An 18,535-nucleotide genomic window follows, 5' to 3' on the forward strand; every position below is an offset into this window, starting at 1 on the left:
TTACTCTCTCTCATGACACCCCGTCCTTTCTAGTCACACCACCCTAGGAAAATGATATCTGTAAATGTGTATTTGCTTAACATCTCTCTCCCTGATATATGGTCATGCAATCTCCATGAAAGCCAAGGCTGTGCCTGTTTTGTTCACTAATAATGATCTAAAATGAATCACACTTTGGCAAGTGCTGGGCACTCAACAGGAGGTTCCCGGGTGGTGCTGGTGGTAAAGAACATGCCTCTCAATGCAGGAAATGTAAGAAATGCCGGTTTGACCCCTAGGTTGGGAAGATCCCCTGGAAGAACGCATGGCAACCCACTCCAGCATTCTTACCTGGGGAATCCCATGGACAGAGGAGCCTGGGGGGCTGCAGTCCACGGGGTCACAGAGAATCAGACACGACTGAAGCAACTTAGCAGGCACACAGGCACACAGGCGCTCAACAAATCTTTGTTAAAAATGGATATAGTTTTACCAAAAATGTTCTGAAGAAAGGTTGCAAAGTGTAAAAAAGCTATTTGACACATCAGTAGAAAGAGAAATAAAATTTAATTGTTGCTGAAATGCCATTTAAATATCATCAGACTTATAAAAATGTAAAAAACTAATGACTTCAAGTGTTGGTGAGTACATGGGACAATAGGAATTCCCTTATGCTCCCAGTGTGAGTGCAAATTGGTGTTCTGAACTGGATACTGCCAGTGAAGGATGAGAATGTGTTCCCTACAACCTAGCAAGGAATGCCTGGGCATCACTCCCTCTGCACATACACACCAGAAACTTTTGCATATACACACCAGAAGATATGTAGGCAACCACTCACAGTGGCATCATTTGAATTAGCACAAAACCAGAAACCACCCAAATGTCCAAGCACGGGACAGTCTATAATTTGTGTATATGTAGCTAATGGAAAACTGTACAGCAGCGAAAATACGACTACATCCATCATACGAGTGGATCTCAAGCCAAGCGCAAATGGGATGGAAATAGATGGCTCTGCAACTGTGCAAACACTCTACAGAAAAGAAACAAACAAACGTCAAGCAGAAGACAACCCAATCTGTAAGAACGCACAGCAGCAGAATATATACATATATCACCAGTGAGGGTTTCATACGATAAAAAGGAGCTAAGTAAGAATACAAATTCGTCACAAGAAAAGCTTGAAGATGCTAAAACAATGAAAAAAAAATAGAAAACAAAAACGTTACTAAGGAACTAATAACAAATTAGGAACAGCAAGAATAAAAGACAAGGCTGAAATTAAAATTAATGCTAAAGGAATGGCTTGGGAATTCCCTGGCCGTCCAGTGGCTAGGGCTCAGCATTTTCACTGCCAGGGCCCTGAGTTCAGCCTCTGCTTGGGGAACTAAGATCTCGCAAGTGAAACAAAGCAGGAATGGCTTGACAGAATCTCAGTGAAAGCAGAGGAAAAATGAAGATGATGGCATACTAAGAGAGGATGATTATCATCAAGGATAGACAAAGATGGCCCAATGTAAGGATAAGCGGGGAGACCACTGAAGGAAAGAAAGAAATATGCCAGGAAGACAGGAGTGGGTAGGAAGGATGGAGGGAGGAGGTATTCGTGACACGACACAGGGAAATTTTTCCTGGAATGAGGAACTGAATCTCCATTCATCAAAAGAATAGTCTGTGTTCCAGGAAACCGACAGAATGCTCCATGCCAAGCCAGCTGAGTTTTGTTTTTCCATTTCAAGGATCAAGAAAAAATACTTTCGGCATCATGGTAGGAAAAAAAAAGTTATCTACAGGAAAGGAAAAAAAAAAATCTGTTGACCTCAGGGTTCTTCTCTAGAAGACCCAGTGCCAGAAGACATTGTAGAAAAACAGCATTTTGAGTAAAAAAAGGAATGGTGGAAGAATTATATCCAGCCAAGTTGTTGTTCAAATGAAAAAAAAAAGAGAGAGAGAGAGATAGTATGAAAAAAACACAAAGGGAATAAAGCACCCATGAGCCTTTCTTGAGGGAATTACGTGACAATGAGATCCAGGCAACCCAAGAACAAATCAAAATAAAGTACTCTGAAAGGGACAAGCAAGGGGAGCGATACGTCCTGAATTCATGCAGATATAAAATGAGGGTGAAACAACTGGGGGAATTATGGTAGCAGGACAGAATGTAAATATTAGAAACTCTAAGAATATAATACAAACAGCAAAAAACTGTGAGGGGAAGGAGGGTGGAAGAAACACAGGAAGTGCCAGTCTCGAGGAGTTTCACAGCAGAGCCAGCCCTTACTGTCTGTAATTGAGACATCCTTCAAAACACCGTCATTTCTCCAACTCGTCACGGCTTTGTTAATCTTTTCTCTTGTCTCGAAGTCCTTCTTGGGACCGAATATTTCTTTTGGCAAAGAAATATCGAAAGTCCAGAAATATCTTTGGCTTCACTTGAGGACTATGTCATGAAGAGGACCTGGGCCCGAGAGTCTCTGGCAGAGTAACCTGGGCAGGTTGTTACACCTCCTCAAGCTTCAGTCTCCTCAGCTGGAAACCAGGATGATAACGGTACCCAGCTTCTCGAGTTGCCACGAGGCCTGAAAACCTGAGGGCCGCTTAGAACACTGCCGGGCACAGAAGCAGCCCCATTTCTCGTTGCTGTTCAGTCGCTCAGTCGTGTCCGACTCTTTGCAGCCCCATGGACCGCAGCCAGATTTGCAGGTTTCCCTGTCCATCACTATCTCCTAGAGTTTGCTCCAACTTATGTCCATTAAGTCAGTGATGCTACCCAACCATCTCATCCTCGGTCACCTCCTTCTCCTCCTGCCTTCAAGCTGTCCCAGCATCAGGATCTTTTCCAATGAGTCAGCTCTTTTCATCAGATAGCCAAAGAATTGCAGCTTCAGCTTCAACATCAGCCCTTCCGATGAACAGTCAGGGTTGATTTCCTTTAGAAATCAACTGATTTGATCTCCTTGCTGTCCAGGGGACTCTAAGAGTCGTCTCAAGCACCACAATTCGAAAGCATCAATTCTTCAGAGCTCAGCCTTCTTTATGGTCCAACTCTCACATCCATACATGACTATTGGAAAAATCACTGCTTTGACTAGACGGACCTTACGTTGGCAAAGTGATGTCTCCACTTTTTTAAAATGCCGTCTAGCTTTGTCATAGCTTTCCTTTCAAGGAAAGGAGAAAGCATCTTTTCCTTTCAAGGAGCAAGCATCTTTTAATTCCATGGCTGCAGTCACTGTCCACAGTGATTTTGGAGCCTCCAAAAAGAAAACCTGTCACTGTTTCCACTTTTTCCCCTTCTTCTTGCCATGAAGTGATGGACCGGATGCCATGATCTTAGTTTTTTGAATGCTGAGTTTTAAGCCAGCTTTTTCACTCTCCTCTTTCACCCTCATCAAGAGGCTCTTTAGTTCCTCTTCACTTTCTGCCATTAGAGTGGTATCACAGCCTTGTTGCGGTGAAGGGGCTTACGTAACTCAATGAAGCTATGAGCCATGCCATAGAGGACCACCCAAGATGGACGGGTCACAGAGGAGAGTTCTGACAAAACATGGTCCACTAGAGGAGGAATGGCAAACCACTCCAGTATTCTTGCCGAGAAAACCCCATGCTGCTGCTGCAGCTGCTGAGTCGCTTCAGTCGTGTCTGACTCTGTGCAACCCCACAGACAGCAGCCCACCAGGTTCCCTCATCCCTGGGATTCTCCAGGCAAGAATACTGGAGTGAGTTGCCATTTCCTTCTCCAATGCATGAAAGGAAAAGCGAAAGGGAAGTCACTCAGTCATGTCCGACTCTTAGCAACCCTATGGACTGCAGCCTACCAGGCTCCTCCGTCCATGGAATTTTCCCGGCAAGAGTACTGGAGTGGGTTGCCATTGCCTTCTCCGAAAACCCCATGAGCGGTGATGATTTTTTTTTTTTTCACTTCTGGTAAACTCAAAGAAATTTAAATTAAATATGCCTTATTTGTAAAGAGGAGCATGATTCTCTTCTTATAAAATTATTTCTCTCTGTGTATCCACCCACCCACCCACTGATGCAGCCATCCTTCTATTAATATATAAAGACAGGCCTAGAATTATGTTCACCAAATGTTGCCTTCGATTATTTCTGGGTGGTGGGTTTAATTTATTACTCTCTTCTTTATACTTTTCAGAATTGCTTACGTCTTTTCATAACGGTCATGTGTTTTGGAATGGCCGTGTTTTCATGAAAACAATACGTTCATTAACAACAACTAAGGAAAATAAGTTTTTACTAATCTACCAGTGGAATATTCGTGTGCCCCTTCCTCCAATGCCCTTAATCTGTATTGGCTTTGGTTACTGTTTTCTCATTGACAATTTCCTGCTGAAAATTTTAAATTAATAACTTATAAAAAGTTCTACATATGTTAGGGACAGTTATTATTTATCTGTCAGTTACGTGGCACACGCTTTGCCAAGTTTATCACTTGTTTATGCAAAGTTTTGCTGTACAAATGCTTTTTCATTTTAAGACAAATTTACCAATCTTTGTCTTTCATGATTTGGGGGCTCTATTTCGTGCTTAAACGTCTAAGTTTCAAGTTTAAAAATTTTCACCCAGATTTTTTATTTTCAAGCTTAAATAGCTGGTGCATATAGAATTTATTTTGGTGTGAAGAGTGGAAGGTTCCAAGCTTTTCTCCCCAGATGGCTGTCTAGGGAATTATCTCCATAATTATTACTGAATATTCTCCTCCCTTGTCCCCATCCCTCTACTGGAAGGCCGCACATTGTGTGCGAAATTCATATATCAAGATCAGTTCATTAAGCAACTATTGTTTTAATTCAGTTTGAATGTTCACTGCTGTACCACTGCTATATTGTCTTAATTATTATGTCTTTATAAAATGTTATATATGTGACAGCATAAGCCCTCTATTGTAACTTTTCAGAACAACAAAAAATATATATGTATATGTGTGTACATATATAAATATACACTCCCAGATGTAGAGAGACCATGTGTTAATACTAAATCTTCCAGTCCAAGAACTAGAAAAGACCTCTTCATCTATTCAGGCTCTCCTTTATTTTACTCAGCAAAGTTGTATCATGTCTGTATATAGGTCTAAATATTTCTTGATAGATTTAAGAGCGTGAGTGGCACCAAGGCGGTGCCTGAGAATCAATCTCTCATCGAGGTCATTATTAGCCATGCATTTTTGTTTGCAGAGGTCTCAGTGTTCCGGGAGATGTCGGCGGGTTCCAAACACAGTTTAGAGACAGTGTCTAGGCTGGTGGTTTTCCAGAGCTGTTCACTTTCTCGGTTCACAGTTTAGATAACCCTGGCACTGGGAAAACAATCTTACCTCTAGGCAAAAGGCCGTCTCAATTTCATCCAAGGAGTAGTTTTTCCAGATACTGTCAGATACAGCGGAACTGGGGGGTTCTTCTCTTTTGGAACTTTTGACTCGTTGATTCTCCCACAGGACCTCTATTAAAACAAAAGAACTTCAGTTTATGAAGACTGTCAAACATACATTCAAGTATTAAGTACTTCCTTTTCATTAACACCTGCATGTTAAAGATTAAGACTCAAATAAACCAAAACATAAACATTTATAATGAGTGCTATTAGAATTATTAGACATTTTAGAAAAAAATAAAATTAATCTACTTGCTATCTTATCTAGGGTAAATCTAGACAGAGCAAATGTACACTAAGTAGACTAATAAACCCAGAAAAGTAGTAGAATAAAATTAAGATGAATATCACGTAATCGATACAAAATCACTGTGTGAGATACACAATCACTGTGTGAGAAGTCCTTTCCAGAGCACGCATCAGAGCCAGAAATCATGTAAATAATGGAGAGTCCTGACAACATAAATATTTAATTTTGATTTGGTTAAAAAACACACAGGTGACAATGAAAGAAAAATGACTGGGAAAAACTATTGTTAATATATGTGAGAAATACAACTTAATTTCCACAATATATGAGTAGCTCTCATGAATCAGTAAGATAAATATAAATCCCCAATCACACAATAGACTAAGGTTTAAACATGTAATTGACATTTTTTAAAAGGACTTTTAAAAAGCCAAGCAAGGTATGAAAAACTGCTCAGACTCATTCGTAATTTAAAAGGTCTAATTAACACTAGTTAATTTTTTCCTACTTGTCAAATAGGCAGGGATTAAGGCAAATGACAAAGAAAGAAATCAGTTTGGGCTTGTATGCAGAAAACCTGGTACTTGAATATTCTCAAATTCCCTTCTAGAACCTTATCCTAGAGGAAAATAGGACAGAGGCGTGTGTGCAAGGATATATTCTGTACTGTCTATAAGCAGGAGGAAAATGCAGCAACTTAAATACCCACTAATGGAAGACTGGTCTTATAAATTATGGTTCACAGATATTAAAAACAAAGGGCCTGTCTAAACCATGAATGCAAAAAATCTCCCTTGAAACTGTTTCATGATTGAAAGAAAAGACAATTTATCATAATTTAATTTTCACTTTAACACTTATTTTGGGTATTTTTCTGTCATCCATCCATCCATCCATGCATCAGAAATAAGACCTGGGAGGATAATACACCAAGAAAACACAGCGGCAGGATTATAGGGAAGTGGGAGTTTGTGTTTTTGTGCTTTCTGGCCTTTTTGCAACAAGCATGTATTACTTTTATAATAAAAGAGAATAAAATAAATCTAAGATATAGCCCTTTTCTCTGTCAAAGTCGACTGCAGAGAATCACAAATGGTTTCCCAGATTTATTTCCTAAAATGTCTGCAAATAAGCTCCACTCAAATTAAGCACACTTATAACTACTCAGCTGCAGTTAACAAACTGCTAGTCATCTGGAATTCCATTTTCTACCTCACACACACACACACACACACACACACACAAGAAAGAAAGAAAGAAAGAAATAGAAAAAAAGAGAAGAAAAGTAAAAGAAAAAAAAAGGAAGTCTCCTCCAGTGGATCCCTGTGGCTACAGGATAAAATACAAAGCCAGTCCTTTAGAACACAGTCTGGAGTTCTGTGGTTCCAGTATGCTGAGTGCTTGAAACGTGGGCTCTTGGAACACGGAAGCTGCAAGGGCCTCACTCACTGAGGGGTGGGGAGCCAGGCCGGTCTCACTCGGGGAGGTGGGTCTCCCCCCTGCTTCCTGAGGCCTCTTCCTGTGCTCGCTCCGCCCTGGGGGGCGGCTGCTACTCTAACCGGGGCTCACAGCAGGAAGTTCATCCATTTGCAGCAATGCATTGTGGGTGGCTTTTCTACACGCAGGACAGTATGCGGGAAGTGGGCTGAGCAGCTCTAGGTGCCACAGAAGGGGGCTGACAAACTCAGCTGTGCCATATTCACTGGCTCCTCTCTCACTGCAGTCAGAGCAGCTTTCCCTCTTCTCTGCAGCTTAATAATTCCTGCCCCCTCCTGATTTTCCCAAAATTTCCCGGGAAGGATTCTGGTTGATTTGAAATGGAATAGAGAGGAAACGCAAAACAGCTTCAGTGGACAGCTATGTACGTCGCAGGTGCGGGAAAAAGGAATTCACACCCCAGTGTCCTTTCCTCGTGTGCTCAAATGGATGGCGTTTTTGATAAGCAAGATGACAATGGCTTATTAAGAACAAAAGCAGCAAATCCAGAAATATGAAAAATTAGTAGAAGATAAATATTGTTCTATGTCCAGAAGTGGGTCACTGTAAATGTATGAACTGGAGATGCCTTTCTTACAATACTTAAGAAAATAAGTAAAAGGAAAAAGGGTAAAAATCAGCCAAGCAAAAAAAAAAAAATTGAATAGTTTTATAACTATAAATATAACTTTTATATAGTTTGTATAAAATATAAACTATAAGTTTAACATAAAATTTTCACTATGCATTTATACTGCCCCCTTCCAATTTTTCCCCTCAAAATTTACACTGTGATAAACTGAAGCAAGAAGAAACTTAACATGGGCAGCCAGAAAGTTTTGCTTCCGGTCGTGGTGGGTTGGCTCATACTGAAGCAACCCTCCTAGCAGACAACAATGACAAACTCTGGCCAAAATATATACAAAAAACTCTCTGAAGGCACTGGAAAGCAAATGACATAAACTGGAGTCAACACTTGGAGAAATGGAAAAATAACTCACTGAGTTTCTTGTTTCCTTGGCTTTTTGCCTGAGGGCAGGCCTTGGCTGGAACATTATGCTAAGTGGCTAGAGTTTGGCTATAAATCCAGGATCTTTCTGGTTTTAGGAATCAAAAAAAGAATTCAAGACTATCACAGTGACTGGAAAGTAAAGAGGGAAAGCACAAAAATAAAGGAAAAGGGGAGAGAAGAGAATCTCCAAAGCCTATGAATAAAACCTGCCAAAATCTCTGGCTAACACCAGAAACTACAGATGTGCAAAGCAGAAAACAAGACACCCAGCGAAGCCCGAAACAGCAGAACATAGATTTCACATGTTAACCCCCTCGGGGAAGACAGAGTCTAGTCTTTTACTGAGGGCAAAGAAATAGAGGAAAACAACGGAATGGGAAAGACTAGAGATCTCTTCAAGAAAATTACAGATACCAAGGTAACATTTCATGCAAAGATGGGCTCAATAAAGGACAGAAATGGTATAGACCTAACAGAAGCAGAAGATATTAAGAAGAAGTGGCAAGAATACACAGAAGAACTGTACAAAAAAGATCTTCAGGACCAAGATAATCATGATGGTGTGATCACTCACCTAGAGCCAGACATCCTGGAATGTGAAGTCAAGTGGGCCTTGGAAAGCATCACTATGAACAAAGCTAGTGGAGGTGACGGAATCCCAGTTGAGCTATTTCAAATCCTGAAAGATGATGCTGTGAAAGTGCTGCACTCAATATGCCAGCAAATTTGGAAAACTCAGCAGTGGCCACAGGACTGGAAAAGGTCAGTTTTCATTCCAATCCCAAAGAAAGGCAATGCCAAAGAATGCTCAAACTACCGCACAATTGCACTCATCTCACATGCTAGTAAAGTAATGCTCAAAATTCTCGAAGCCAGACTTCACCAGTATGTGAACCGTGAACTTCCAGATATTCAAGCTGGTTTTAGAAAAGGCAGAGGAACCAGAGATCAAATTGCCAACATCTGCTGGATCATGGAAAAAGCAAGAGAGTTCCAGAAAAACATCTATTTCTGCTTTATTGACTATGCCAAAGCCTTTTACTGTGTATCACAATAAACTGTGGAAAATTCTGAAAGAGATGGGAATACAGACCACCTGACCTGCCTCTTGAGAAACTTATATGCAGGTCAGGAAGCAACAGTTCGAACTGGACATGGAACAACAGACTGGTTCCAAATAGGAAAAGGAGTACGTCAAGGCTGTATATTGTCACCCTGCTTATTTAACTTCTATGCAGAGTACATCATGAGAAACGCTGGGCTGGAAGCAGCACAAGCTGGAATCAAGATTGCCGGGAGAAATATCAATCACCTCAGATATGCAGATGACACAACCATTATGGCAGAAAGTGAAGAGGAACTCAAAAGCCTCTCGATGAAAGTGAAAGAAGAGAGTGAAAAAATTGGCTTAAAGCTCAACATTCAGAAAACGAAGATCATGGCATCTGGTCCCATCACTTCGTGGCAAATAGATGGGGAAACAGTGGAAACAGTGGCAGACTTTATTTTTGGGGGCTCCGAAATCACTGCAGATGGTGACTGCAGCCATGAAATTAAAAGTTGCTTACTCCTTGGAAGGAAAGTTATGACCAACCTAGATAGCATATTGAAAAGCAGAGACATTACTTTGCCAACAAAGGTCCATCTAGTCAAGGCTATGGTTTTTCCAGTGGTCACGTATGGATGTGAGAATTGGACTGCGAAGAAAGCTGAGAGCCAAAGAACTGATGCTTTTGAACTGTGGTTTTGGAGAAGACTCTTGAGAGTCCCTTGGACTGCAAGGAGATCCAACCAGTCCATTCTGAAGGAGATCAACCATGGGATTTCTTTGGGAGGAATGATGCTAAAGCTGAAACTCCAGTACTTTGGCCACCTCATGCGAAGAGTTGACTCACTGGAAAAGACTCTGATGCTGGGAGGGATTGGGGACAGGAGGAGAAGGGGACGACAGAGGATGAGATGGCTGGATGGCATCACGGACTCGATGGATGTGAGTCTGAGTGAACTCCGGGAGATGGTGATGGACAGGGAGGCCTGGAGTGCTGTGATTCATGGGGTCGCCAAGAGTCGGACACGACTGAGTGACTGAACTGAACAGAACTGAAGGTAAATTGGCTACCAAAACAAAAACTTAAGTTCTTCAGAGGAACATAATAGAATTCATAATCTCTACAAGGCAAAATTTACTGTATCTAGGATAATTTCCAAAATTACTAGATGTAGATAAAAAAACAAACAAAAAACCATAGGACACTATGAGCCACATTTTTAAAAAGGAAATCAATAAAGACCAAATAGTGAAATGACCTAGATGTTGAAATTAGCAGTTAAAAAATTTAAAGTATTTAAAAATGTTAAGTAGCAGTGTTTGAGAATATGAAGGACAATATACTACTAATGAATGAACAGAGAGGAAATCTCAGCAGAACAACAGAAGCTGAGAAATGTACCCTGGGTTTCGGAGGAGTCTTTTGCTTTTGCTTTTTTTTTCTTTTTGGCCTAGCTGCACAGCTTGCCTGTGTTTATGGTGTATATAAAGTATGATTTATGATAGCAATATAACAAAGGATAGGAGAGAAGAATCCAGAAAATGCTGCCTAAAGTTCTTGTAACTCACGCGAGTTGTTTTTTGTTATTTAGCCACTACGTCATGTCCAAAGTTTTGCAGCCCGATGGACTGTAGCCGGCCAGGCTTTTCTGTCCATGGGATCTCTCAGACAAGAATACTGGAATGGGTTGCCATTTCCTCCTCCAGGGGATCTTCCCAACCCAAGGACTGAACCTGTGTCTCCTGCAGTGTCTCCTGAGCCGCCAGGGAAGCCCTTCATGTGAATTAGTATAATATTATTTGGGATTAGCTGAAGATGTACTAATATAATGGAAAAAAATATGCTCAATCAATGCAAATTTCTTTTGACACAAACTCTACAAGAAAAAAGTTAGGGGAAGGGGATGGTGGATAGAGAAAGAAGGAGAGGAATATAATGTGAAAAATCAAGGCTCCTACCTTGGAAGAAAACGTAGTTCAAGTACAGAATTACTTACAGCACATTTTAATAAGAACACAAATTGATTAAAACAAGAGTTCAATAACAAGATAGTAAAACAGTGAGAGAGGAAAACAATAGAGTAGGCCAGAGGAAACAACATCATCGGATAAATAAAGCGGACATAGCAACATGGTCCTTAGTGAAAATCAAATTACAGAGGTAGCTAAAAGACCTAAGATGATCCTTATGTATACAGAAGAAGAAGACAAAGAGAATAAAGCACTTCAAGAGAATGTATTCAATAGAGAAGAGCAAAACCATTCGACATAAGGATAGTTTCTATCATCAAAATGAATCTGAAAAGTGGAACAGAAGCTTTATTCAAAGATGTATATTACTAGTGTTAGAGAGCTGTCTCTCCTTTCCGTATTGAGGTATGAACAGATGCCAGGAATAATGCTGATAGTGGTTGTTCCTGGGTGGTAGGGACAGTTTGGTTGTTTATTTTAACTTGTTACTCATCCACATCAGTGCCTGCCTCCCAGGGCTGCAGGAAATACAAAAAGACCCAGTACAGGAGCATGTTCAGCCTGGTGGCTGGCAATGAAAGAACACTCTGGAGGCGAGGTCGCTTACTGTGATTACCAAGTTAGGCACATAACCCTACTGGTTTTGAACATCCTCTATAATCAGGCTAGATCCCACCTCCTATCCCACTTGAGCTTAGTGTGCACAGCCCCAGGCTTCTGCCAAACATGTTACCCCCAAGGGCCCTTAGCCCAGAGTGCTCACTCCCCTGGTGTTCCTCACACACATCCTGTGAACCCCAGTCCTGCAAAAGTGCCCCCTTAATCAGACATCCTTCTTCCTCCCATGAACGCCATGACACTTCGTTTTTCTCTTCTAGGCATTTAAATAGTTGTTTTTTTTTTGGAACTGAGTGATTCCCTGGTAGCTAGCTGGTAAAGAATCTGCCTGCAGTGCAGGAGACACCAGTTTGATTCTTGGGTCAGGAAGATCTCCTGGAGAAGGCGTAGGCTACCCACTCCAGTATTCTTGGGCTTCCCTGGTGGCTCAGCTAGTAAAGAATCCGCCTGCAGTGCGGGAGACCTGGGTTCTATCCCTGTGTTGGGAAGATCCGCTGGAGAAGGGAAGGGCTACCCACTCCAGTATTCTTGGGCTTCCCTGGTGGCTCAGCTGGTAAAGAATCTGCCTGCAGTGCGGGAGACCTGGGTTCTATCCCAGGGTTGGGAAGATTCGCTGGAGAAAGGAATGGCTACCCACTCCAGGATTCTGGGCTGGAGAATCCATGGACCGTATAGTCCATGAGGTCACAAAGAGTCGGAGCTTAACAGTTCAAATCTTGACTCTACCACAAACTAGCTATGTTACTTTGGGAAATTCATTTAACACCTCTGAGTCCAAGTTTTCTCTTCTTAAGATATGGGATAATAATATCTACCTCACAAAGCTGTTGAGAAAAAATTGAAAGTTAAGGTTTATAAAGTAACTACACAGAGCACAATAAACAGATGTTTTTTTAAGATTATTTTATGTGACATGCTTTATCTCATCCATCTTATTAAAATATCAACAGGACTAGTCCTATTAGCATATATGTATGTGCATAGACCTACAAACACACACACGCCTGCATGCACACCCGCACACACACACTTCTTAAAGTCGAGAGTATTTTACTTGGCTTTGTGCTCAGTGAAGGGCCTGTTAGCACAGCGACTTGCAGGTGAGCTAACACAATGTAAAGGATGAAAGCGTCCTTGGCTGGCCATATTGTCTAGTAACTCCCCAAACTAGTAAGGCTTTGAAAAGTAAGAGTCCTGGGATCTGCTATACACTATCTCGGTTAGTGAAACTGGGCTGAAATCTGAGAATTTATAGTTGTTGTTTTTTTTAAGCTTGCTAGTCAGGCAGATCAGGGAATCAGAGAAAGTAGTCCATGCATATTTGCTGGAATCACTTGCGTTGATCTCAGACAGTGACAACCCATCTTGAATGAGCCAGTCCCACGTGGCAAGCCCCTGAGGCAAGAAAACTGCTTGCCTCAAACAACCTAGAGCCTGGAAGGGAGCACCTCCTGCTGCATGCTTCATATGTCTACCCTGGAGGAGCTGGACCCCTGCTCCCTGCAGAACTGTGCAACCCTAGGCATTACGTTCCAGAGGCTGGGATTTCCACCGGCACGAGGAAAGCTTTTCCTTCTCAAGGCTGTATGCCTACATGAGCCTGGCTTTATGCGTCCGGTGTAACTACACCGACTCAACTATTTCCCCTTTTGTATCAAGGTTTGTCCCATCATTGAAAGAGTAGTTACATGTTCACTATCAGTAATTTTTGAAAATACAGAGGTAGCAGAAAGAATCAAATACCCAGAGACATCCCACTTAAAAGACAATCCATAGTTCAGAGTTCCCTTCTAATCATTTACTGATATCGCACATACATTTTTCCAAGTTATAATTAACTCTGTGAAGATCATTGCTTGTGGCTGCACAGTTTACCATGTGGATAAGCTGTGACTCACTTAACCCTTTCCCTGTTGTCAGACATGTATGTCATCTTAACAGATAAGGATGCCATGACTGTCTTGGTGGATAACGCATTTTCCGTATTTTAAAGCACTTCCTCAGGGCAGAGTCACAGACGGGGAATTACCATGCTAAAGGATACTGAAAGCTTTAGCTGTGCGTTTTAAAAAGACTGACCTTGACTTCCCGTATTATATTTAAGGTTCAAGTCATTATTTGAACTGAGGTTCTTCAAGAAAACCTTATAATCCACTGCAGCGTCTTTATCAATATCGTAGTGTTGTGCAAACCTAAAATAGAAACATTCATTAGTATTCAGAAATTGTGATACAGAGCATCTAAAAAATGAAGCAGGTTTTTTACTGAGGTACCTTTACACTAGGGCTAGCATTAATTTTAATGCATTTCTCCAGCTAGAGCTAGAAAATAGAAGTAAACCCTAGGAAATGTTACTGTAAGATTTTTAAAATGCAAAATACCCCTGAAACTAGCATACTCAACTATGCCTCAATTAAAAAATAAATTAAACAAATAAAATGCAGATATTTGGCGGGGGGGAGGGGGGCGGAAATCTCACCACTCTGCCTCCAGAGGGCTGTGTATTGGTATGATTGGACAGGAATGTCTTAGGACCCATGAAAGGAATGCCCTTGCCTGCACCCCTAGGGTCCTCTCCCCTCTCTGGCGGGAGTGGGTGAGGGGCACCTCTGCACTCAGACAGCAAAAGCAGGTCCCATTTCCTTTAATAATTGATGGGGATGGATGTGGGCCATGAGTCAGCATACGATTTCTATAACCAGACGAATCTAGGGCTGGGGGAGGACAGAACACAGCCCAGCTTCTTGAGCAAGTACATCATTTCACAGAGAGAAGCTGTGCCCAGGATGGCATATCATTTTAAAGCAGTTAAAGGTGGGAGGGGGGAGCTTTTCTTGGAGCCTTCTAGGACTTGCATGTATAGAAAGAGAAATTTTTAAAACACTTAAGCAATGTCTCTTCCTGAAATATACAGAGACACTCTTTTTTTAAAGTCAAGATAAATGGAATGTTTGGATTCTTTTCTTTTTTCTTTCTAAAATGAAATTTCTATTATTCAAATCTGCCACTTGATAAATGGTTTTCTAGATAATTTCTGCATTATTACATTTATACAAAAAAATTGACAGTTTTTAAATGTTTGGTTATATTGTCTCCATATGTGTTGGTTTCTATAATTACCTAATTTCATGCTGCTTTCTAAAAATTTAGTAATTATCACTTAAAGTATTTGTTATTTTTCTGTTTTCCAAATTTAACAAAGAGTAATGTCGTGTATTCATTTCCATGCATACCTTTTTTTTTTCCCACTTTGGTGAATCCTGCCTATTGTCCTAATAAGAAAAATTATCTTGAGATATGATAACTGCCAGATGTTAACACTGAGACTCCCTAAATAGCTCCATCTTTCATCCGTAGACTTTGCCTGGCAAACATAAGCTGTAAGCACAAGAACCCAGAAGGCGGCCCCTGATGGGCTCCTTTCCGAGTTGCTGTCCTGCAAAAAGTCTCCACGGCTCTGCCGCTCCAGGAAAATGTCAGCATCCTGATTAAAAACAAACCCGTCACTGGCTCTCCCGCTTCCTGTGAAAACTCAACATTCCTTCCAACTGGTACTGGCTCAAGAGGATCCCGACCTTTCCTAAAGTTCAGCCCACCGGCGTTCGTAATACCCGCTACACGGTCGCTGAGAACAGGCAGCCACAATCCCACGGTAGTATTTCCTACAGATACGATTCAAAAATGAAGCCTCGGTACTTCCCAAGGATGCAGTATCTCAGAAGCCTTTTTTTTTTTTTTCTAAACAAGAATCAAGGCATTCCCAATCCGAAGTCGGACACATTCCCAAGACACAGCAATAAAGGCCATTTTCCCAGGGACCTCATCTGCAGGCAGGAGAACCCACACGTGTGTGGACGCCCAGGCCAAGATGGCCACATGGGAGGCCGCCTTCAGGGACAAAGGAAAGGATGCCAGTGGACCCACAAACCCTTCAGCACCACCACCTACAACTGCGCCTTGGGCTGCACTCATCTGCCCAGGCAGCAGACTGACCAACTGAGCTTGTTTGTTTCTCTGTTTTTCAAGGTCACAAAAATGATTTTACCCAGATTCAAATATTTCGTCTTGCAGGGGAATGCACAGGACAGTAGAGGGGTGCGAGATGGGAAAGGAAGAGAAAACCCCGCGGGTCTCAGGACAGTCGGGCCAGGCGTAGAACCTGGCCGTGATCGTCTCCCCCAGTTCCTGTTGCCACAGGCTGGATGGCATTCTGCAGCCTCAGAGAGCTATTTCTCAGAGAGTAGAGGCACCCGTGGAGTCTTCATGATTATGAGATTGTCGCTGTGAAACTAGCACCTACTACGTGCCAGGCACATGGCAGGCACCCTTGGCACATTCCTCCAAGTCCTCCAGCCTGGAGAGGCGGGCTCCTGAGTCCCCATGTCTTTAAGAGAATGCTGAATCTCAGAGCAGCCCAGGAGTCTAGGGAGGGCAGACACAGACCTGACCCCAGGCGTGCCTGACTTCAGAGCCCAGCCCACTCCTCCATCCCTGTGCTCCCCCTACCCCGCCCCACGCTGAAGGCTGATATTAAAAAGAAAGCTGTTAGATAAAAGGAAGGATTCAAAAATGCATTGTGTTGCCTGCTGAAACACTGAAAAGGCAAAGCTAATACTGAAGCAGCTTCTCAAGGAAAGAGTATATTCTCCAGCTTCAATCAGAAAAGCATTAAAGCAATTGAAGAAATGGTCTACTTTTGATCTTACCCATTTCAGTTCTAAAGGAAAGCAATTCTATTATGTTAAGTTCCTCCAGCCTTATCACACAAACAGTATTGTTTTTGAGGCTTAAAAAAAAATCTCAAATAAAAATTTGTGGAGTTCTTTATTATTCAATACTTGTGAGATAGGGAAACAGACAGTAACATTTTTTATAGATTTACTAGGTTGGGAGACTGCAGTGCCAAACACAAGGTTTATTGTCAAATAAAACACTGTTTTGTATTTTGATTGCCTGTTTTAGAAGAGTGTTGCTTCTGTTCTATAATTGCGTGCACAAAATTATTTAATTTGTTTTGTTTGGATCTTATTCTGGACATTTTCCCAGTCGGAAAGATGTAAAAATTAAAACATCTATTATGTCTTTTATATTCTGAGGTGGGTTATAAAGAGAAAAAGAAGAAGAAAATATTCAAAAGACTCAGAAATATCCATATTTTAAATCTCAAAGCTTTCTATGCCCTGCCATGGTCCGAGAGGCTGTTGTCATATGCCCTCCAGTCCTCCTTGCTCTGGGAGCAAATTCCTTTCCTAACAGAGGCAACATTGTCTTTATTTAATAAAACAATGTAAGCAACCACAACGGCCCATTTTACTAGCAATTTATAACTCTGGTGTGATGTGAAACCCTTAGGCTCAGGGAGAAATAATCAGGCTTGGCACTTTTGTTAATGGCCTGGAGGGTGCTGAGAAAATCGGGAAAAGGCAGGAAGTCGACGAGGACCTCTTTGAGGTTACACATGGGCGCCCCCTCCAGAGGCTTCTGTTCAAAAGTCAGATAGCCACACAATCTGAGCATTTGGCTTCTTCTACATGATCTGGAGCTTATTGGAGGCTCAAAAAATGTGCCGCTTCCACACACTGCCCTCGAGTCAGGAGCAGGTGGCCGCGGTTTTCAAACGCCATGGAGCAGCTCCTGTATTCCCCCAGCTCTGCCATGCCCGCCCCAACCTCGGCAACCACAGTTCTCAAAGGAAAAGTCGGTTTCTGTTGCTATATCAGGATGGAGGGCCAAGAAGGAGCGTAGCAACCAAAGAATGAACGGTGAAATTTTCACTCTTCTCCTAACCCCAGACCCGGAGCAGGAATCATCTGGGAACCGGAATCCCGGGCGGCGGAGGGCGTGGTGCCGGGCAGGCAGAGGGAGAGCCTGGTGATGGATGGCTTAAATAATCGAGATGTGTTTGGAGCTGCAGGCCAACTGACTCCCACCTGAGGTAGGCTGGAGCAATTGGAACCGTTAGCTCTCATTTTTGAGAATTTGCGGAGAGCTTCAGGAACATGGGAGAAACGTTGACTGGGTATCTCTTTTAAAAATGGTCAAGACAGGGACTTCCCTGGTGGTACGGTGGCTAAGACGCTGCACCTCTCAATGCAGGGGGCCTGGATTCGATCCCTGGTCAGGGAACTAGATCCCACGTGCTGTAACTAAGAGCTCATATCCTAAAACTAAGACCTGGCACAGTCACATAAATAAATAACATAAATATTTAAAAAAAAAATCCAGTGTCAGAACTATTTAAAAAAGAAAAAGAAAACAGTCAAGACAGAGAAGGCGGGAGGGAAGACGCTGCCTGGATCCAGTAAACCTGACAAGTCCCATTTTGAAACTGGCTGGCGCTTCTGCTGAACAGTGTCTCAGCGCACCTTTGCTTACTTACTTTTTGTATTCCTCATCTTTCATCTTCAAACAGAAGGTCTCCAGAACCCTCCTCAGCTCGTGTGGCTGGACCAGACCAGTCGTGTTAACATCAATGAGCATAAGGGCTTTGATGATGGTTTTAATGTTTTTGAAAATCTGCGTATAAAAAGCGATTTAGGAGAAGTCAAAAGATCCAGTGTTAAAAATCAGGATGGTAATAAAACATTGGGAGGGTGAACGTGTTTAAACACTTCTTGTAAAATAAAACGTTTCCAAAGACGCACACTCGTCGATATTGCAAAATGGAAAAAAGGACACTTTCCATTTCTCGAATGTTTTCAAAGCAATTTTCTCTATAAATTGGTCTTAGTAAGTTGAGGAAAAAACTCTTTCTGATGTAAAGTGGTAGGTCTCATACACAATTCATTCC

The 18,535-nt window shown here is 42.0% G+C and overlaps 1 protein-coding gene across 4 annotated transcripts in view; it reads right to left on the bottom strand.

Annotated features, from left to right (window-relative positions):
- Positions 1 to 18,535, bottom strand: part of EFCAB6 (EF-hand calcium binding domain 6) — a 266,713-nt gene that overhangs the window by 166,688 nt on the left and 81,490 nt on the right. For all 4 annotated transcript variants that reach the window (XM_042247852.1, XM_042247853.1, XM_042247851.1 and 1 more), the window contains exons 7-9: positions 18,125 to 18,261; positions 13,825 to 13,937; positions 5,315 to 5,439 (exon numbers count right to left, since the gene is read on the bottom strand). In XM_042247852.1, the coding sequence (XP_042103786.1) occupies positions 5,315 to 5,439; positions 13,825 to 13,937; positions 18,125 to 18,261 (375 nt within the window). The remainder of the gene's footprint in view (positions 1 to 5,314; positions 5,440 to 13,824; positions 13,938 to 18,124; positions 18,262 to 18,535) is intronic.

This window comes from Ovis aries, chromosome 3 (genome assembly GCF_016772045.2).
Source record: "Ovis aries strain OAR_USU_Benz2616 breed Rambouillet chromosome 3, ARS-UI_Ramb_v3.0, whole genome shotgun sequence".
Taxonomy (NCBI): domain Eukaryota; kingdom Metazoa; phylum Chordata; class Mammalia; order Artiodactyla; family Bovidae; genus Ovis; species Ovis aries.